General features: G+C 40.4%; 1 protein-coding gene across 2 annotated transcripts in view; it reads right to left on the bottom strand.

Moving 5' to 3' along the window:
• The window catches only part of PACRG (parkin coregulated), a 497,551-nt gene that overhangs the window by 396,412 nt on the left and 78,231 nt on the right, over nucleotides 1-22,908 (bottom strand). The window contains exon 2 of one of the 2 annotated variants that reach the window (XM_040965490.1): nucleotides 17,283-17,417. The exons of the other annotated variant lie outside the window; for it this stretch is intronic. Coding sequence (XP_040821424.1) covers nucleotides 17,283-17,417 — 135 coding nt within the window. The remainder of the gene's footprint in view (nucleotides 1-17,282; nucleotides 17,418-22,908) is intronic. 2 annotated transcript variants of the gene reach the window in all.

The raw sequence follows: 22,908 nt of genomic DNA, 5'->3' as shown, positions 1-22,908 counted from the left end.
GTCATTACAAACACCACACAAAGGCTTCCACCAACAGTGACTTCCACCTAAGGAACTGCAACCATGCAAACTGTGTGGTGTATGAAAAAACACCTAAAACACATAAATGAATATGCATGTGATTAATACTCACTTCCACCTACTTTCGTGGACTTCTGCTTCTTTCTCACATGTATCATATTCATACAGCTGCACAGTAAATGCTTTTATAGGTTGACACTGAAAAGAACGTCATGGTGCAACCCCACAGGGGAATGTCTCAGGCACAGGGACAGGACAATGTCTCCGGAAGTCAAGAGCCTACCTTCCCTGTGGCCCTGGCTTTACCCAGCCAGAAGCCCCACCCGCTGCCATTCACATAAAGACAACTGGGTTGAGCCTGCTGCACCCAAACGGTTCTAAACGCGTGTGTCTCATCTGCTTACTAGTAATGATTTTAAGAATAGAAAGGGAAAGGGGACATAAAATATGCACTTTTCACTAAGGAAATATATGCTTTCATATGCTCATTAAATATTTATGTTGAAATGCACAAGACAGAGTCCTTCGTGATCCCTTAATTAGTGTTTTAATAGAATAAGAACTCAATTAGAATGTAATCTCATTCATTAGTGTTGGGATATAACTCTGATACTAATTTTTGGTAATTAATAGGTGCTAAAAGCACATAATTTGGTTGTTTTCATTGTGCATTCTCTTTGACACTGTCTTCTATTTGATATCACTACATTTAAGAAGGAGAAGTACGACACCAACATTCTAACTTCAAGAAATCATATCGACAATCTCATCAGTCAGGTTTCCACTTGGGCGTCCGTTTGTCTGCATCACCAGCTGATGGCTGTACGGCGGGGTCTGGGACAGTACCTGTCTCAGGTCAGTACTCCAAAAAAGTCTGGAATGAATGGATGAGCCTGATGGACTCCCATGAGCATCACTGAATATCACACAGTTACAAACAGTGGATGTAACAGCAAACGAGTTCAATAAGGTGAGGCTGCTGTTTATCAGCTATAAGCAATAATATTTATAATATTATTTATATTTATTATAAGCAATATTCAGTAAACATGTACTATGAAGGTCCTATATGCATTACAAATTGCAGTCTACAGGGAAACATTAAAATACACATAGCTCTCACAAGATCCATAGGAGTGTAAAATAAAATTAAAAGCTACCTCCCTCAACCTGATCTCTGCGGTAGATGAAAATTCAAATTCTACTGTGTTAGACAAACCAACCATGCATAGAATGTATTAAAATATAGGACTTTAATGAACTATCTGAAACATCAGAATTAAAATATTTATTCATGAGGTATCAGGGATGATGGCCAAAGTTAAGTCATGTCCTGTCCCAGTCCTTCTAGAAGCCAAGGCAATGAAGGGCAGATATGAAGACAACGAGTCTCCTACTAGCTGTGCTGGTTTCCCAGGCGGGGTCTTCAGCCCAGTCTGGGGAGTCAGGAAAGATTTCAGGAGGATGTTGCACGTGATTCTGGTTTGAACAGAAGGATAGTCAGTGAGCAAATTGAAGGAGATGAGAGTGGTAGGGACGAGCAAAGGTGGTTTTCAGGAAACGGTCAATACAAGTAAAGGTCAACAGGCAAGAAGCAGGGTGCATATTTGGTATTCTGTATGCACAGAGATTGCTGATGTACAATGAATAAGGCAGGAAAGGATGAGAAGACAAATACTGATTTTTACTTTACTGTTATCGCATTATCTACAAATACTGGTATACTGCACAGAGGATGTGTAGAGCTCAGTGTTTCTGCAAACTGAGGTAAATTTTAATCTTCTTGATCGACAAAAAACAAACAAACAAACAAAAAACAAAAAAACTGGGCCTAAATAAACTGGGTGTTGCAGTGCCTCCTTCTACTTTCCCACTGGGACAGCCACAGCCATCAGAGTGTGCATCGCTTCTTCATGAAATGAGCCATTTGCCAAACTGCTGCCCGAGATCGGTAAGCAGTAGCAATTGCTGGTTTATTAAATGTAATATGTTATAATAATAAAGTGTTAAAATTACAACCCACATAGGCAGAAAAGGCTAGAGAACTCCAAACAGAATTACAAAAATCTCACCTTCTGCACTTTTTGACTTGTGGTTTTAATATTACCAGTCTAAAACATTATCAAAAATACAAAAAGGGAAGAAAAATGAAAACAGCTGAGCAAACCCTCTTGTGCATGTGCAAATACTTCCTATGGACCAAGTGACTCTCCAAAAATGGCAACTGCTAACACATCTAAAATGACACTTTCTGTGAAAAGTGACTTTCAAAACAATCTTCACAATTCAATCTTGCCCTTGGTTGGTTTAAAAAAGATTTAATGATATTCAATAACCTGAGCGCGTATAAAGGTATCCCAGGTGAGGGGCTAATGCTTCTCAAGAGATTCACCAGAGTTTGAAGGGAATAACGAAACTACAGAGTCTCCTGATATCACCAAACCGACCTTAATTTTATGTTAAATATTAACCAATGAAAACTGAAATCTTAGCCCTGCCGCTGAAATAAGATGAACATGTCGGTATGCACGTGCATACCACATGGAAATGTTATCTCCTCAAACACACACGCCACACTCACATTACAGACACAGCAATGAGAGTGGTCTATTTGTACATCTTTTTAAGTCTTTGTGGTTTTCCCAAACCTATACTCTAGTATTTTCAACAGAGATTTAATTTACACGTGTATTACATATCTGTGCATATACAGAACCATGCAGTACACATTATCTGGTTACATTTGCTTTAAAAAGAGAAATTGCAAAAGAGGTTTAAAGAAGTATATTCTATTTCACTGGTTTTACTTTTACATGAGAGAGCTTGAGAACTGATCTCACAAAGGGAAAAGATTGTCCCTCATTAGTGCTTTTCTCTATGTCCACGCCACGACATTAAACTAACAATCCCACACCATTAATGGAAAGATCTGGTCAATATGATGATTGAAATATTGGGGAAAAGGCCATTCTCAAAACATAAAAAATAGCAAATACCTGCCTTCTCTGAAAAGCAGAGAAAATTCTAATTTACAGAGCTGGGCCTAGCCTGCTGAAGACCCTTGGACATTGACTCACCTAGCTGTCATCCAGAGCCTGTGCCCTGTGGACATCTTCCAGGATACCTGCATGACCCAGAGTGTGAGACACGCACCAGGAAGGACACAGTCTCACTCCAACTCTGCAGCCTAGAGAAGATGGGTGGATGTGAAGGAAACTTGAAATGCCTGTGTTCCAATTAAATAACCTGATTAAAGACAGTAAGGGAAGCTAGAGATCAACACTAAGGAGCTCTAACAAATGTACATAAATACAGTATAAATGCTCTCTAAGTGCAAAAAATATTTCAATAGAAGAATAAGACAGAGGATTGAACCTATCCAAGGAGAGTGGATCAGTACACCGGAAGACAGACCTGAGGAAGCCAACCAGGGTGAACCACAGTGAAACAAAAGGAAAATAAGAAAAAAATAGAGTAAGATGTGAAGAATTGTATGGGAATGATTAGCTTGTATTTAACCCGGACTCCACAAGTCATCATTTTTACACCAGATTGAATATTTAGGATTCACAACTAGATAAAAACAGGAATATTGGTGTTCAATTCAAAATATGGAGTGGAAGTTTGGAGTTGGCAGTATCTCACTGCGACTTGGGATTGCTACAGTTGTGTGTAAGTCAGTCTGGGGTGTCATCACCTGAACGTCATTCTAAAGGTAAAATTTACTATCTATATATTTATAAGTAATATATAACATGTATTTTACTTTTAAAATTTACTATATATGTGTATATAACATATATTTTTTATTTTTAAAATGACATATATATGTATGTGTGTGTGGTTAAAATAAGAGAAAAGCAAAAGTCAGTACTCTGCACTTAATGGGATTGAAAGCAATATATAAACTGATAAAATTACTGCTCAGCTTGTTGATTTGAAAATTTGAATACAAAGATTACTTGAGATTCATCATTGAAGAAACAAACTTTTTACATAAGCTGCATGTGGGCCCTAAAATGTCTGCTCTATGCAAGAGGAGGCAACTTGTTTTAATACACTCTTTGGATAACTTTAACTTTCTTGTTTGAATCGTGATCTATTTCTGTCAATTAGCTTCTTAAGGTCAGATTTTGTATCAGTTGGCTGGAGGGTCCCACGTAGTATCTCATCCATTGTTGGTGCTCAATTCTTTCATAAATAGATAAGTCGCTGTTGCCTAAGCACTTGTAAGACCACATTACTTCTCTATGATAGAATACAGAGCAGTAATACACAAAAACAAACTGGACTCTGCAGCTTTCAATGGGACCTTTAGAGTCTCTGACATAATCTCTCCAAACACACAACACAATTGTCTATGAAGGTAGAGAGTAAGAGGGGAACCCAACATCAAAATAAAACCAGCAGAACAAGAAGCATGCAAGCAGAAGTAAAAGGAACGCATGTATTAATGAGGCCATTGGGACTGCACTGCAAACTCAAAGTTTATATCACTAACGGGTTGCAACTAGGGGCCACCATGCAAAAACAGCTAGGCAGACGGCTTTTTCCTCCCCTACACTTCCTGCCATTCACTGCCAAATGTATCAATTCCGGAGCAAAATGAGGGGAAGGAGCAAGTGACAGAAGACAAACCTTTTACTTTGAATTAACTTTTAAGATAAAATTCTATCCACCTCTAGTACAACATGAATGCCATTCCTCTAATATCTATTCATAGTCAATTCTCAGAAACAAATGAATATTGAGCAAGAATTAAGTATATCTAGCAAGTTATATTTAAAAAAAACCAAATAATGCCCCACACCAAAATACTATAGTTAATGAAAATATAGAAGACAAAAGTGGGTGCTGGTACAGCTTAAGGATCGCAAGTCTTTGTCTATTCCATTTGTCTTTTTGCAAGAAGTTAAAATATCACATTAGGCCAACTGAATGGGGATCAGATGAGACATGCTTTTCTAGACAGGGGCTGTTGGTGAGGTGCTGGGCAATCTACCGAAGAATAGCCAAAATTTGAATTTTTAGCAGTACTAGACAGATGCAAAAGGAAAATAAAAACATAATAGCATTTTTCAAGAAGTTTAAAAAATGATGACTGGAAGACAGGGACAATGATAGAAATAACAGAACTTAAATGCAGAGTATTCATGCATTTATTCTAAAACAAAAATTAGAAAAATATGACAAAAATAATAATCAGGAATATTACAAAAGAAGTTTCCTCAGTTTAGGAAAAGTTTCAGGTAAGAAGACAACCACTTACCAGACCAGTGGAAGAATGAGTAAAAGATAAAACACATATAGCAACTCTTAAATATCTAAAAGTAATATAGTTGTCCTGGATATCAAAACAAATATGTGAACAAATAAGAACAGATCGTCTTCAAAGAGCCAAACTGGCTGTAAAGTCTCAGTAATCAATGTTAGGATGCAATGATGGTACATTCCACAGGGAAATGGGGGGAGATGGTATTTAACAATGTGACTTTCAAGAAACTAAAGATCTTGGAATTTTGACCTAGTTTTTTGTTTATTTGTTCAGATTTTCTTTTATTCAAACTGCAATTCCATTTTAGAGGACTGCTGTTATAGATATGTTAGATTAAGAGCAAAGAAAGTCTTTATGATAATTTTATCAACTTTAAGTGGGCTTTTCCAAATGTCAAGAAGTACACTTAATACTCAATCACATCTTTTTTTATTAGAGGTTATAATTCTCTTAAGAAACCTGCTTACAGTGGTAAACAAAACTGTGTGACTGAGCACTTTACCCTGAGAATTGATACAGGAAAAGCCACTGGATGGCCTTGCTAACACAGAGCTTTGCCACTAAATATATTGGTGTATTTTTTGTTCGTTCGTTTTGTTTTTCAAAGGCCTTCCTAACTACTGCTAAAAGTTTAAATTTATATATTAAAATATTTTGTCCTGAGCATTCGAATTTTAAAGATTGGCGTTTTATTTTAAAACATATTTTATTTGAAAGAGTTATGGGTATGGGTGGGGGGAGTAAAAGAGGGAGAGAGAAAAAGAGAGTGAGCGAGCACAGGAGTGAGCAAGTGAGCACTAGAGATTTGTTGGTTCACTCTAAGGCTGAGCCAGGATGAAGCCAGGAGCCAGGAGCTGCAGCAGGCTTCCCCATGTGGATGGCAGGGGACCACACATGTGCCACTTCTTTTCACACGCCTTTAGCAGTCAGTAAGACTGGACATGAAATAGCCAAAGAACTTGAATTGCTGCCCACGGGGTATTCCAGTATTGCAGGAGAGAGTTTTATGCATTATACCACAATGCTGGCCCAAAATCTATTTTCTTTTTTTTTTTTTTTTTAAAGATTTATTTTTATTATTTTTTTTCATTGGAAAGGCGGATATACAGAGAGGAGAGACAGAGAGGAAGATCTTCCATCCGATGATTCACTCCCCAAGTGAGCGCAACGGGCCGATACTATGCCGATCTGAAGCCAGGAGCCTCTTCCGGGTCTCCCACGCGGGTGCAGGTTCCCAAAGCCTTGGGCCGTCCTCGACTGCTTTCCCAGGCCACAGGCAGGGAGCTGGAAGGGAAGCGGGGCTGCCGGGATTAGAACCGGCGCCCATATGGGATCCCGGGCGTGCAAGGTGAGGACCTTTAACCACTTGCGCCACCGCGCCGGGCCCAAAATCTATTTTCTTAATAAGACTTAATAAAAACATCTCAAGGATGTGGGCCCAGTGCAATGGCTCAACTGGCTAATCCTCTCCCTGCAGGCACCGGGATCCCATATGGGCACTGGTTTGCGTCCTGGCTGATCCACTTCCCATCCAGCTTCCTGTTTGTGGCCTGGGAAGGCAGTAGAGGATGGCCTTGGGACCCTGCACCTGTGTGGGAGACGTGGAAGCAGTTCCTGGCTTTGAATCTGCTCAGCTCTGATTGTTGTAGCCATTTAGTGAGTAGATCAGCAAACAGAGAACTTTCTGTCTGTCCCTCCTTCTCTCTGTAAATCTTTCCAATAAAAACAAGTAACTTTTTATAAATCTCAGAATGAATTTTATCTTCTTATGTAAATGTTATCATTTTCTAAATTTTATAATCCATGTATCACTACTTTCAGAGTAGAAAAAATGCAGCAAACCCAATGATGCTGTGTGTTTTTATAGACTATCCAATGACAAATGTGCTTCCTACAGCATTATAAATAACATGAGCTAAGCAGCTTCGTTACTGCAGCATATCTGCTCTGATCTCAACTGTTTGATGCAAATACTCCCAAAGTTATCAATAATTTCTATACAAATGAGCTGTGGAAATGTCTGGTGATGTATTTATTCCTTCTACTTTCTGGTAAAAATCAATATGTACATATCTCACATTAAAACAAATGTTTACAAGTGGTAATAAATGTAAAATTTACATTTTGCTTGTATATTCAATATCTTTTTGATAAAGGTAACAATTTCAAAAGAGTGTTGCCTCAAGTATGGATTAAAATGGATGTGGGTGTTCATTAGAACTTCGTCTAGATTTTGCCTGAAAGAAAGGAGAGATTTTAGAATAACTACAGAGGGTTGGAAATTCTCTGTGTAACTGCAAGGATCAAGTGTTCAGAGATGCACGCGTGGATCCCTTTAAGTGGAAACAGACAGCCATTTTTATTTGTAACATGCATCCGTCGGTGTGTTTCCAACCCTGATCTGTCATAGGACATGCGTGACTGTAGCAGTGCTTTGGTCAACAGCAGGGATATGAGGAAGTGCCAAGACAGAGAGCTGCGCGAGCTCACCAGAGGCTTCATTTGGGTTCCTACACAGAGCTTTCCAACAAGAACCAGCACAGACTTGCAGAGTTAAACATTGGAGAGGTGATGGTTCCCACGCTGCAATTTGTGGGGAGGTGAGAGCAATTTCACTTCCTCACAGGACACAAGGTGACAAGACGCGGTCCTAGCTAGGGACCCTTAACGCTCTCAGGATCTCTCCTCCAGCTCAACAGTGGTGGTGGCCTTACAAAACGGGAGTGATTTGTTTTTCTTCTACTTGTCAGTCTACTGAGATCTGAGACTTACAACATGGCTTGTTTCCCTCGGGGTCCCCGGTAATGTGAATTGTCTTTAGGCAGTGCCTAACCAATCACTGTCAGCGAGCAGTGGTCGACCTTTCTTCTCAATCTATGCACTTTCCATGAGTTATAAATCAGTTGACTTTCAAGCTCGATGAGATGGCATATGCCCTAGTTGGAAGAACAGATGGAGGCTTGGGGGAAAATTGTTTCTGCAGGCTTGCTACACGCAGCTCTGCTCCATAAAAGTGAACCATTCGCACTAATTTCTCACATAAATTATACAGGCAGCAGGGAGCACCAGCCCATTCAGCAGAAACTCTTTCCTGAAGCTTCCAGAGGTCATCTAAACAATTTAAATTACACTTATTTCTGATGCACAGTTGTATTTTTACACTGCTCACTTTTAACACCTAACAATGGACACCAAGCAAGAGAATGGGATTAATTGTGTATGCCGCAACAGCCTCCAAAATAACCAAACCAGTACATTAACTGTCAGAGGGGAATTTTTCTCAAGACTTCTAGATTAAGCGCTGCCTATTAATTAATCACAGGGGAATTAATAAGGGAAGTGCAGCAGCTCTTTTGTACAAAAATCAGGTGTATTGTCACTTCTCTTGAAATACTTGCCTCACAGATTCTACTAAAACCTGCTATTCAAACTCGGGCTTTGACAGTTATCAAAATATATAGGACAGGGCTGTCACTGTGACATAACGGATAAAGCCCCCACCTGTAATGCGGGCATCCCTTAAGGGTGCTGGTTTGAGTCTCAGCTTCCTGCTAACACACCCGGGGAAACAGCGGAGCATAGCCCAAGTCCTTGGACTTGGATAAAGCTCTTGGCTCCTGGCTTTGATCAGGGTCCACACTGGACCACTGTGGCCCCATCTAGAGAGTGAATCCATGAATGGAACTCACTCTCTCTCTCTCTCTCTCTCTCTCTCTCTCTCCCTTATTCTCTCCCTCTCCTCTTCCTCCCTTCTCCCTCCCACTACCATTCTCTGTTTCCCCTTTACCTCCTATCTCTCTGTAACTCTGCCTTTCCAATAAATAAAATTCATCTTTTTAAAAAAGATTTATTTGTTTTTAATTGGAAAGGCAGGTCAGATTTACAGAGGGAAGGAAAGACAGAAAGATCTTTTGTACACTGGTTCACTCCCCAGATGGCTGCAACAGCTGGAGCTGACCTGATCTGAAGCCAGGAGCCAGGAACCTCCTGGAGCTCCCACACAAGTGCAGGGTCTCAAGGACTTGAGGCATCCTCTACTGTTTTTCTAGGCCACAAGAAGGGAGCCAGATGGGAAGGGAAACAGCTGGGACATGAACCAGCACCCATATGAGATCCTGGCATTTGTAAAGTGAGGATTTAACCACTAAGCCATCACACCAAGTTCATAAAATTCATCTTTATAAAAAAAAGACACACAAGCCCATCATAATCCCAGCAGAGCAGTAGTTTTTCCTTAAGTGACACAAATTATTCAATTCTGATAAATTTGCCTACAAGATTTCAAAAGTCAACATAAGAGCTGCCTTAGGAGCAAGAGACACAGCACCAGTTTTTGAAGTCTTAAGAAATGGAAGTACGAGAAAATTAAAGTGCCAAGGGACTAAATTATAAATCAAAATGTGGAACCCTGTGACTATGCTGAAAGAGAACAGATCAGGTACAAGACACAGTGTGACTTATTTTAAAATGCAATAATGTTTACAGTAATGAGCTATCATGGTTTGGGGCTGATTTTAATTGTGAGAAAATTAGTGCACATTTTAATAATAATTATATTCAATAACTGTTTCTCCCACTAGGAAATTATCACTTATGTCAATGAAAACAGTCACACTGACAGAGTTTTTTATAGTTCATGAATACCAATGCTGCTTAGAACTGATATAAATTGAAAGAAGTGGGAATCTGAGCAAAGAAATTCTAAACATCTTCATCAGTTCACAGAGAACTGAGAGTGCTGTGCACACCACCATCAATGGAGGTTTCAAAGATTTAAGGACTTAGCATATGCACAGCATTTAAAAAATTTTTATTTTTATTGGAAGATCAGATATAGAGAGAGGAAGAGAGACAGATAGGGAGATCTTGCATCTCTTGATTCAATCCTTAAGTGGCCACAATGGCCAGAGCTGTGCCAATCCAAAGCCAGGAGCCAGGAGCCTCCTCCAGGTCTTCCACATGGGTGCAGAGTCCCAAGGCATTGAGCTATCCTCAACTGCCTACCCAGCCCACAAGCAGGGAGTTGGATGGGAAGGGGGTGCCTCTGGGATTAGAACCGATGCCCGTATTGGATCCTGGTGTGTGCAAGGCAAGGACTTTGGCCATTAGGCTACCTTGCTGGGCTCATGCACAACATTTTTTTTTTCATTGCTATTCAAATCAGACAAATGGATGTGATTTAGAATGAAAAATGAACTTGTCATTTTGAATTGAGCCTCAGGGAACAAGTGATGTGGGCCATCAAAGCAGCAGTCTCAGGCAGTAGTTCCACCCTCATGCAGCAGGTCCCTCAACCCTGCTGTTGCTCCTAGGCCCATTTGCTCATATAAGAGTTGGTCTCTTTGGCAAGCTTTCACACAATATTTATTCTCTGGAACGTTTTGTGACCATCTAAAAAATACATATGTTTTGATAAGAATGAAACAAAATTTCACTGAACTTCATAATTGAAAAGGACCATACGGTAGCATGCTATCAGTCTGTCCTAGAGTGCCTGGCCTTGAGCCCTGGCTCGCCTCCTGGTTCTGGATTCCAACCAACGTACACTGTGAGAGGCAGACTTGAGTCCTGGCCAGTCGCATGGGAGATCCAGAAGGAGCTCTGGCTCCTGGCTTTGGTCTGGCCCAGTCCTGCCTGTTAAGAGTATGTGGCCCTCTCTCTCCTCTTCTTCTGCCTTTCAAGTGGAAACAGATACTTTAAAAAAAAATGTTTAATGATCACAGAAATCACTGGGTACATTATAGCCACATGTAAGTAGATCCTGGATGGCCATGGAACAGTACGCAGGGAAGTAGCAGCTGGCGCTAGCATGCCTTACCAGCACTCCACAGACAACGCAGGGCACCCAAAGGAGCAAACCATCCAGAAACATGGAGGCTAAGGTCTCCACCTGAGAGGAGCTCAGTGTGCGTCTCTGCTCTTTAACCTTAACTTTGGCTAGCTTTTAGGTCTGATCTGTTTTTCTGTCATCTTTCTTCAATTTGCTAAATTTCTGTAGCTCATGTAAGATGACACATTTTGAAATGATGTGGATATAAATAACATGCCAGAGACATGCTCCTATAAATGATAACTGACAAAAAAGTATTAGGAAAGTGTTTGCGGTTATCTGATGACATGAATACTAATTTAGATCAAAGTCATGACTGTCGCACAGCAAAGTCTTGTAATACAAGCTTTCATCAAGAGGTAACTGCTTGCCAAGGAAACGATCCCACGTCTCCCACAGGTCACTGAAGGAGACACATCTTGACGAAGAGAAGAAGTTACCCAAGTGCGTTCTCATGCTTACGATATTACTGAATTATTTCAAAATAAGTGATTTTTATATCCTTAGGATGGTATCTATGAACTTCATTCAATCGGATCTCATTGAATTAATATATACTAACAGGAAAAATGCTACCAAGAGTAGAAAGCTTTAAAAAAGTGATTCTTGGGCCCGGCGCGGTGGTGCAGTGGTTAAGGTCCTCGCCTTGCACGCCCGGGATCCCATATGGGCGCCAGTTCTAATCCTAGCAGCCCTGCTTCCCTTCCAGCTCCCTGCCTGTGGCCCAGGAAAGCAGTCCAGGACGGCCCAAAGCTTTGGGACCCTGCACCTGTGTGGGAGACCCGGAAGAGGCTCCTGGCTTCAGATCGGCATAGCATTGGCCGTTGTGCTCACTTGGGGAGTGAATCATCGGACGGAAGATCTTCCTTTCTGTCTCTCTTCTCTGTATATCTGCCTTTCCAATAAAAAAATAATAAAAATAAATCTTTAAAAAAAAGTGATTCTTAAAAATTATTTACATTTAAGGTAAAGGTAAAATATTATAATGCATAAATGATAAAAGCCTCAAGAGTAGTTGAGGTAGCTCATAACACTACACAGTTATTTTAAAAATTGTAATGTGCCTATGATGTTTTTCTCTAACTGAGGCTTCTACTGAAGTGTCCATTTAAAAATCCTTGTGTTTGCACATTATTTAAAAGAATGACTTGGAATTCTGTATTAAGTGTGTAATGATTGTGATTTCAAGTTCACTCAGAAAATTCTACATATGACTTTGAGAACCTCAGAGGGTTCCTGGCTCATCCTCAAAACAAATTCCTAAAAGTGACAAAGAGATGAAAGGGAGGAAGGGTAAGTTGAAGAGAGGAAGAGTTAAAGGAGAATGAGGAGGAGGAGCAGGGGCTGGAAGAAAGAAAGGATGAAAGAGAAGCAGGAGAAGGGGGTGCGGGAAAGCAGGAACTGCAGGGAGGAAGTCTTAGACCAAGGTTGACTTGGAGACCTAGCTTGGAGTGGCAATGAAGGACACCTGTGGGTGAAGTGAGGAAGAAACGTCACAGCCCCCCTTGACTCCAGAAACATCACAGCCCCCCCTTGACTCCAGAAACGTCACAGCCCCCCTTGATTCCAGAAACGTCACAGCCCCCCTTGACTCCAGAAACATCACAGCCCCCCCCTTGACTCCAGAAACGTCACAGCCCCCCATTGATTCCAGAAACGTCACAGCCCCCCATTGACTCCAGAAACGTCACAGCCCCCCCTTGACTCCAGAAACGTCACAACCCCCCCTTGACTCCAGAAACGCCATAACCCCCCCCTGACTCCAGAAACGTCACAGCCCCCCCTTGACTCCAGAAACGTCCTAACCCCCCCTTGACTCCAGAAACGTCACAGCCCCCACTTGATTCCAGAAACGTCACAGCCCCCCATTGATTCCAGAAACGTCACAGCCCCCCCTTGACTCCAGAAACGTCATAACCCCCCCCTTGACTCCAGAAACGCCATAACCCCCCCCTTGACTCCAGAAACGTCATAACCCCCCCTTGACTCCAGAAACGTCATAACCCCCACTTGACTCCAGAAACGTCACAGCCCCCACTTGACTCCAGAAACGTCCCGGTCCCCCCTTGACTCCAGAAACGTCCCGGTCCCCCCTTGACTCCAGCTTTATGATTTACTTTAATGAAATTCAAAAGTGCTCTCCATCTACATTTACGTGAAGCAGACGTAGAGAAATGTGCCAAATATTCTGCAAGTAGATAAAACATTCTTCCTCTCTGTAAAATGCCCATGTAGAAACTTACAGTAGGATCTGCCTCCCAACCCGTCACAGTCCTTAGAGGGGTGTGGCTCATGTTCCGGGAGTCTGGGGAACTGATCACTACAATATATTTTGATTATTTGCATAGCTCCCAACAGCGATCTGCTTGGTGACTCAGTCAGACCGCGTGGCCCTTCGCCACATTAGTGCCTGTAATGTGACTGCGGAAGCCATCCACAAGAGAATATGCATCACATTTCCCACATATTAGCAGAGTCAAGAAGAATGTAGAAAAAGAAACAGATGAGAATGCTTCATTTAAGTAATTTTTACACCTCCAAATGGCTACAATTAATCACCAGAAATTATTCAATCATGATTAGAAATCACCAAATTTTTTCTCAAAGTATATTTCAGGACATTTCTGGGAGATTTCTATTCTGAATCAAATGTACAGCATTCATGCTGCTTAGCTAGTGGTCTTCCCATCAATAAACACATATAAAATTTTGTTACAAGGACTAACAAAAGTTTTCCTCACATTTACTAGCAAATTTTTGGGAAGCATACCAAAAGGCAAGCACATAGCAATACTCCTTTATTTGGGTCGTAGATGATTCAGGCACTTAGTTTTGACGGCCATTATTTTAATCTAGAGCTGTATAGTTTAATATGGTTACCATGTGGCTATTTAAATTAAAATTAATTAAAACTAATTAAAATTCAGGTCCTCAGTCCCAGTAGGCGCACTTCGAGTGCTTAACAGCCACATATGGCCAGTTGCACTGTATTGAGACAGTGTCGATAGAGAACATTTCCGCCACTGAACAAGGTTGTATTGCCACTGCTCTGATCCTTAGAGACGCTGTGAGGGGCAGGCTGCACGGGACAGGGGGCAGAACTCAGTCAGCTGGGTTGTTTTGGCGTCTGGAACAAAGAAGGCCACGAATACTGAACTATTTCATCAGCTCAGCCTGAGATGGAGAACCCTAAAAATGTGAATCCATTTATCTATCTCTGATGCTCCCATTTTCTGCTTTAGTAGATTTCATGTCTGATGTTACCATAGAATGCTTTTGGTGTTGCTAGAATGGACGGTGCTTCTAACATGACACTGTTCACGTCAGGTAAGCCAGAACACACACAAGGGGATGACGGACACCTTGGGCAGGGAGCCCAGGTTGGAAACTTTACACATGGAAATGCCCCTTTACAGGCTGCGATAGCCTTCATCATGGTTTGAAGCAGGGAGTCTCGAGGATTTCAGAGACACAGGCTTCCTAAGATTCTGACCAAGAAGTAGACCATCTTATCACCAATGTACCCCATTTCAGGCATCACAGTCTTTCTTGGAGGCCTCAGGGAATCCCATGGGGTGCTGGAGACAGCCAGTGCTGCCTGGGGAGGCACTGTTCCCCTTGGTCACCTCAGGGAACCCTGCAGGGTGCTGGAGACAGCCAGTGCTGCCTGGGGAGGCACTGTGCCCCTTGGTCACCTCAGGGAACCCTGCAGGGTGCTGGAGACAGCCAGTGCTGCCTGGGGAGGCACTGTGCCCCTTGGTCACCTCAGGGAACCCTGCAGGGTGCTGGAGACAGCCAGTGCTGCCTGGGGAGGTACTGTGCCCCTTGGTCACCTCAGGGAACCCTGCAGGGTGCTGGAGACAGCCAGTGCTGCCTGGGGAGGCACTGTTCCCCTTGGTCACCTCAGGGAATCCCATGGGTGCTGGAGAATATTGTACAGGGTTTTGATTTTGCTGCTTTTATTTTTGTTGGGTAGGGTGGGAGAAAGTGATGCTGGTTCCTTTAACTGTACAGTTCTCTGGAATATTCACAAAGTCCTCTACCCCTCTGTAGCACCAAAATGCCCCCATAGTAAATGCACCAAGGAATAAGCATGGATAAACTCAGGGATTGTTCAAAAAACTATGTTTTGATATTATGTCAGTGTAGTGGGAAGACTTGAAAACAGTAGCAAAGTTCTAAATGATAGAAGTCTACAGGTTCTAGAATAAGATGCTTCTCTAAATTTATGCCATTTTACTATCAGTGACAGGAAATAAACTATTTCCTCCATATTATTAGTTTTCATCCTACTAAATCAGTACTGTAATAAATAGTACTCAAAAAATTAATACAATCATGAAAAGAAAAGCAGTTTATAGCCCTTTATAACTGTACTTACTGCCGGGCCATCAAAGATAAGCAAAATGATACATCTCAAATTCTTATTAATAACTTACTTTCCAGATGAATATTTCTGGTCTTCTGATACTTCTAAAAGTCATTCCTCAAATGGTCAGAATGTCCGCATTAATTCCTTTTACTAATACAATTTACATGTAGGCTATAATTACTTAAGACAGTAAAAACCACAGATCACTTTTTACAAAGAATTAAGGCATATTATTTTACACAACAGGAATCAGGGTTTTGAGAACCCCACTTGTTATCCTGAAGCTGTGAGTCAGTACACAGACAAGCAGACAGAAAATTCAGGTGATTTTCACATAGATAAACAAGTAAGAAAACTGATGTAGGTCATCAAATATAAATAAACCTCCAAATCATGTCAAAACACTGAACTACATTCATGTTATAAAACCAAGATATCAGAAATGGCTGCACATTCTATATATTTTCCGCATTGTAAGTATGTGTTTATATAACAAATTCACAGTTAAATAGAGATGATTATAAAAAAGATAACATTTGTAACTCTTCATTCCCTCACCTTACAAAACTGAAGACAAAATTTAATGACAAGGATACCACAAGGTTTCTCTTATGGCTTGGAATAATCTTAAATTCAATAATCAAATATCAGATGATTGCTCAAGACTTAGAAATACTCGGTAATAATGTAGTGATATTTTAAGGGTATTTTTTATCTAATTCCAACAATGTCTTTCAGTCTTTGCAGAGGGATAGTTCATTTGTATACCTATTTGCTTGGACAAATTCTTTAATGTTGTGATTTTCTAATTGCAAGCAAGGCTTCCATTTGTCCTCAGATATGGCTACTGGACTGCTTAGTCGAGGTGTCAATGGCCTGAATCAACTGTCTTTTACTCAAAACCTTTCCTCCCCTCCACCGAGGTGACACACGCGTATAGCTGCTTTGTTGTTGGCAGGCAGAGAAAGCCCTTCTGGCTGATAAATATCACCTAATGCAAAGTGGCTGATGACGAAAATAATTAAATAGCAGAAGCTGGTGGGAGATCAGCATTCATTTTTCAAATTAAATGTAAAAGCCTCCTCCACTTAAGAGATTGGCGAGTTCTTACAAATAACATCAGCCTGCCTTTTAGAAAGAAACACAGCTACATTAGGATGGAGTCATTAGGCAATACATTTATTTTGAAGCCAATTAACCTTTTGTCAGAAGAATGTCGGTGCTGCAATGGCTTCCGCAGTGGAGGTCGGCTGCTCACAGGGCACGTATGACAGCCCCGCTGCTGGCCGGCACAGGCTGCGGGCAGAGCAGCCTAGGAGGAAGGCTCTGCCTTCTCTGTATTCTACTCTGCATTTCCAGGGAGCACACAATCTTGACCCATCCATTTAGGTAATTAAAGCTTCCATTTGGAAGTGTCCTGCAGGAAGGTGAAATCTGGGGGAGATAAATGGCTGTTGCTCTCTGTATCTCCGCCAGTTCCATCATTTGATGGACTGCCTGAAACCGGCCCGGGCTGCCAGGTTCTCATAAAAATAGAGATGAATGGGGCAGCAGACAATTCTCCAAGGCAAAGCAACTCTGTCATTTCCCCCTTTGCAGGCTGTAATTTAATTGTTAGCCAAGGTGGACGGCTGACACCCAGGGCTTTCTCTAAGAGCTAACCCACCAGCTTTGCTTTGCTCAGACAGGACTGGGCTTATTTACTTAGCAGCCAAGCTTGTATGGCAATGGGAGATGTCACTCCAGCAGGCACAGCTGGCTGTCACAGCTGTGCCCTCACTTACCTTCCAGGCTATTTTGTTTCCTTTGGAGTCATGCTCAAGGGCAATTGGGAAGTCTCCTCGTTCATAAAATTTTCTGAACGCTGTGGGCTTGGTTGGTCGTTCTTTAAATGCCCCAGCAGTTGGAGGGCCTCTCACCTGAAAGGAAAAAAAGAAAGAAAACGGAAATCAAGTTTTTAAATACACTTAAAAGAGAGGGACGTTTTGTTACTCAAGATTTTTTAGAGTCCACTTTGAATAACAATACTGGAATACAGGACAACCAAAATATGTGATAGTAAGATACAATGGCGTCTCATATAAATATAAGAATTTAGGATAGGAACTTATTTTACAGGCATTATTTCAAGCTTCTTTGAAAAGCATTCCTAGAAATTACCTTCTTAAAAGGAAGATTAGCATGACTTCACGTTAAAGGGAAATTTTAATAGCGGTATCTAAATTCAGAGTGTTAAAACTTCAAACATTTCTGTTAACTCTAAATTTTAATCTCACATCATTATACTTTGTGGAATATGAAAGTAATACGCTTGAAATATTTCTTCCTTGCCATATTTTTACATATGCACAAATGGTGGAATGTGGTCTCAAGGATATTCACAATGAAACTATAAAAAGTGACAAAACTGAAAAATATAGAAAGAGACGCTTGGAAACATGAAAGCATGAGAGAGACACATTGGAATAGACTAGATGAGAATCTTCCGCTCTCAAAATTGTGAAATTTTCATTAAGTAACTTTTCCTAAAGGATTTTCACACTGAGTATATCTTTTACTTTTGTAATTTTGTATCTGTACTGATTCAGTAGGTTTCAAAATTCAAAGTGAGAGATGAAGACTTTAGGCAATTCTGGTCAGTTCCAAACAGGCGCTACAGAATGAGGTAACATGAAGACTTCACTGACATCCATCTTTTATTACCCAGCACAGGATCCTCCCTCCGTATTTGATTAAGGGACAGCCTCAGTGACACTGCGAGTCACCAGCAGGAAGCAAGCTGTACTGCTTGCTTAAGACTTGAGTCTGTCCTGTACTAGAATTGTTAGCTACCGTGTTTAGCTGGATCCATTCAGCTGCAGAATAAGCACACGCCTCTGACATCTACATGGGGCATTTTTGAGCTGAAGGCTCATTCCTACAAGCCAGGGAGAACAGCTGCACCTCTTGCATTGCTGTGCAAACTTCTCAGATTTAGGCAGTGGGGGGATTTTGCCAACAAATTCCACCAAGATTTAAATTTTGACAACAAATTAGTTAAAAGATATGCCTGTCAATATGGCACCACTTTAACAATCTCAAAAAAATGGCAGAAGATAATCTCAAGGTAGAAAATTAGCCATATGTGTTCACTCTGGATGCACAGATACATACACACAGAACAGTATAACATAACATGTATGTAGTGGCTATGTACACCCATGTGTCTCCTGTTAATGTGGCCCACTGATGACCGATCAGCAGAACTCTCATTTATTAAAAACTTATATAATTTGTATTGACTTAATGATAGATGAACATGCAATTGCAGCAGATAATGGGGAGATACATATATATATATATATATATATATATTTATATACATATATCACTTATGTAACTATCCCCATGTTAATATCTTGGGAAACTAGAGGACTACATTGCAAAAGGTTAACGATGTTGACAAAATTCAGAACCATGTATTATTAACTGCTCTTAAGATCATTAGTTATTTAGAAGTGACTGTATGGTTTTTTTTTAATTTTTGAGTTTACTCTAAAGGACATAATATACCTCTGGACCCCTGAAACAAGGACGCACTATGCTGTAGGTTAGAGTGTTCCGTATATGTGGATCTGCTCCTGTTCCTTGATGATATTTTGCATCCTGTATCCCTGCAGATTTTCTGATGGATTTTATGGTAGCTGCTGAGGTTTTAGCTTGTTATCAATCCTTTCAGTGCATCAGAATTTGCTTCCTATACAGGACAACACTGCCCTTTGGTGTATACACACTTTGGTTTCCCATGTCATCTTAGCAGATTGACACTTGGGTTCAATGTGCCAGGTCCCTAGATTTACCCCTTTTTTTACATCCTTCAGTTCTTGGTGAATTGTTTCCCCCTAGAATTCATCTGATAGTCATCCCAACTTTCTTTTTTAAAACACATTTTTACTTATTTGAAAGGGGGGGGGCGAGAGAGAAAGAGAGATCTTTTATCCATTGGTTCACTGCCCAGATGGCCACATGCACAGGGCTACATCAAGCCTGAAGCTTCATCATCACCTCTCACAGGGTGCAGGGTCCCAGTCACTTGGGTGCTCTTCTGCTGCTGTCTCAGGTGCATTCCAGGCTTAACCCATTGTGTCATGAAGGCTCCACCAAATCTCTTATCTTTCAGTTCAGGACTGGACGAGGCCGAAGCTGGGAGCCATTGGGTCACCATATGGGTATAGGCACACATGAACTTGGGCCATCCTGCAGTGCTTTTCCCAGAGGTGTTAACAGACAGCTGGTTTGGAAGTGAATAAACACCCCTATGGAATACAGGTGTCGCATATGGTGGTCAGTATGCCTCGAAATCAGCATAATCTTTGATTAATATTCATTTCACATATTACTTTCCCTTTCACCTTATTGTCTATTTGACTATACAATTCTATTTTAAATGAGTTTTGTAAATAATGCACCACTGATTGACAGTTTTAAACCAACTTCACCAATTTATATCTGTTCATTAATATGTTTAAACTCCTTGCAGTCAATGTAATTGTCAATGTGTTAAAGTTTAAATATACCATGCCATTTTTTTTTTTTGGTTTGTTTCATCTTTGGTCTATTTTGCTTTATTTTTTTCCCCTGCTCTCCTGTGTGTTACTTGAACACATATAAAATTGCTTTTTTTCCCCTATTCTGTTTAAGGATATCTGAGCATACAATGTTTAAGTCATTTGTCTGATGGTACATTGGCACACACACAGTGAACAACATCTACTGAGTATTAATTTCACCAGTTCAAATAAAGTGTACAAACCTTAACTTTCTGTATTTCTCACTGCCCTCAGCTATTTATAATCATCTGAAGTGTTTTTTACATACATTTAGAACTGTATCAGAAACCTCAGTATTCTCAACTGTCAAATATTATTTATAAGACTCAAGGGGAAAGAGAAAGACTTCTGGATTTGCCATTATTTTATTGTGTTCTTTGTTCCCTTGTGATATCACACAGTTTTTTCGTTTTCTTTTTTAATTTTTTCTTTGTTGAGAAAACTTCCACAGGCATTCTTTTAGAGTAGATTTGCTGGTCAAATTCTCTTAGTTATACTAATTTATGGTTTCCTTTTTATTTTTGATACTGTATTTTAGCTGAACAAAGGATTTTGGATTCATGGATCATTTCTTCTAGCATTTGAAAAATATTATGCCAATTTCCTCTGGCCTCCAAGGCTTCTGATTTAAACAAACCCCACCATTTTCTGTTTTCTATAAAGAACCAGGTTCTTCCCAGGACTTCAGGATTTTCCCTTTGTCTTCTGTGCTCCAGTGCTCCAGTATGATGTGCTTCGACACGCAGTCCTTTCATCTGTTGGTATTAGAATGTGGCCCAATTCTCTGAATCTGTAGGTTTTTGGATTTTGCAAACATCTAGGACTTTATCATCATTTCTTGTTTTCTTTTAAAGTCATACATTTTATTTTTAAAGAGATTTTATTAATATAGAGGAGACAGATTTCATAAGCACAGTTCTAAGATGATAAGTATACTTCCTCTCTCTCCTTCTCAATCCCCCTGCTTCCTTCTTTTTCTTCTTTAACCTTTGCAAAGACAGAGCTTCAAACCCCTCTATATCACAGGCTTAATTCTCCACTAAATTTTACTACTTTTCTAGGTGTGATCTCATTTCTTTGACGCCAGTGGCACAATGCTAACTTTTTTTGGGGGGGGAGGCGCAGTTCACAGTTGTCTCAGGTGAATCATAATTGTTAGTCTTTTTCTTTTTTTTTTTTTGGTAATATCTACCACTCTATCTGTATTTTTAAGGATTTTTCCATGTGTCCCCTACGTTCCACTGTAGATCCCAAATGTCTGCATTTAAATTTAATAGTGGTTATTGTACTTCTCAGTTTTAAAATTCCTATTTGATCCTGTTTCTTCCCTGTTTGGTCCTTCATTATGTCTTCTATTTATCTTCTGAAATAATATATTTTGGAGATATTTATAATTGCTTGCTGGAGCCTTTTTGACGAAGGACCAGACGGCTGTTTTTAAAGACAGCTGAAATCATCATCTCGGGATTGCCATCTATCGATTGTTGTTGTTTGAATCATTTGGAAATCTTCCTAATTCTTGAATGATTTACTAGTATTTCTACTGAAGCCTGAACATTTGGTGTATTAAAAAGCTCTAGGTCTTAAGCCTTCTGCTCTAGCTTGTGTATTCTGACATCCCTCTGCCAGGGCTACATGGAAGGGTGCCATCTTGCTGCTGCTGACTTAGTTCCCTTCTTGGCCCTACTGACCCCACAGAAGGAAATACTTCATTAGCACTGACTGAGGGTGGTCTTTCCAGTACCCTCTAATCCTTTGCTTGTATTACCATGGCTGGGAGGGGTACAAGTGCCTCATCACTGCCCCCAGATTACCTACAGTGACAACAAAGAGCGGCCTCATTTTCTTTGGGCAGTGGTGAAATTCCCTATTCTCCACTAGGCATCCTCTGGCACTACTCCAGTAAGAGAATTAAGTCTCTAGTTACTGCTGGCCCCAAGTGGTCTCCATTAATAATGCAGGTATTGGGGTCCCTTAACGTTTCCCATCAGAACAGGGAGAGTCTCAATGCTTCATTTTTTGTATTCAACGACAACACTGTTCAGGTGCTGTAAAAACACCATCATCTGTTAACCACCCCTTCCAAGTTGTTCTAGAAGTCTAATAATTATTTTTTTGTTATAAGTCTCCAAATAATATAATTACATAACTTGCCTAAAATCTACTTGAGATTTTTTTATCTGTCCTCCTTTTCTTTTTCTGTTATGTCTTTTTTTTTTATTGTTGTTAACATTGTATTATGTGATACAGTTTTATAGGCACTGGGGATTCCCCCCACCCCTCCCATACCCCTCCCCCCATGGTGGATTCCTCCACCTTGTTGCATAACCACAGTTCAAGTTCAGTTGAGATTCCTTCCTTGCAAACACATATCTAGCATAAAGTCCAGCGTCTTATTGTCCAGATAAGTTCAGTGGCCTCTTGGGGAGACCTTCTCTAGTCTGAAGATAGGGCTAACAGAGTAAAGATCCGGTCAGTTAAAAGCCCCAACAAAACCTCAGTATCAATATACAACATTATGGAATTAATTGACATAGTATTGGGTAAACAATATGTTGAAAATAATGCAAGTTCCATTCTTCGAAACATCTGGGTTGAGACAGTATCAATGACAGGTTCAAAAAATAAGCAACAACCAAACAAAAATTACAAGTTAAATCAAGGCAAACATGTGGTATCTAATCTTTTAGGATTGGCTCATTTCCCTTAGCATTATAGTTTCCAGTTGGGCCCATTTAGCCACAAAGAACTGCATTTTGTTTTTTGTTTTTTTTTTAGCTGAGTAGTATTCCATGGAGTAGATGAACCAAAGCTTTCTTAT

Source organism: Ochotona curzoniae, unplaced genomic scaffold, assembly GCF_017591425.1.
Source record: "Ochotona curzoniae isolate NIBS_2020 unplaced genomic scaffold, NIBS_Ocur_1.0 scaffold_3890, whole genome shotgun sequence".
Taxonomy (NCBI): domain Eukaryota; kingdom Metazoa; phylum Chordata; class Mammalia; order Lagomorpha; family Ochotonidae; genus Ochotona; species Ochotona curzoniae.
This window is presented reverse-complemented; position numbering and strand designations above follow the sequence as displayed.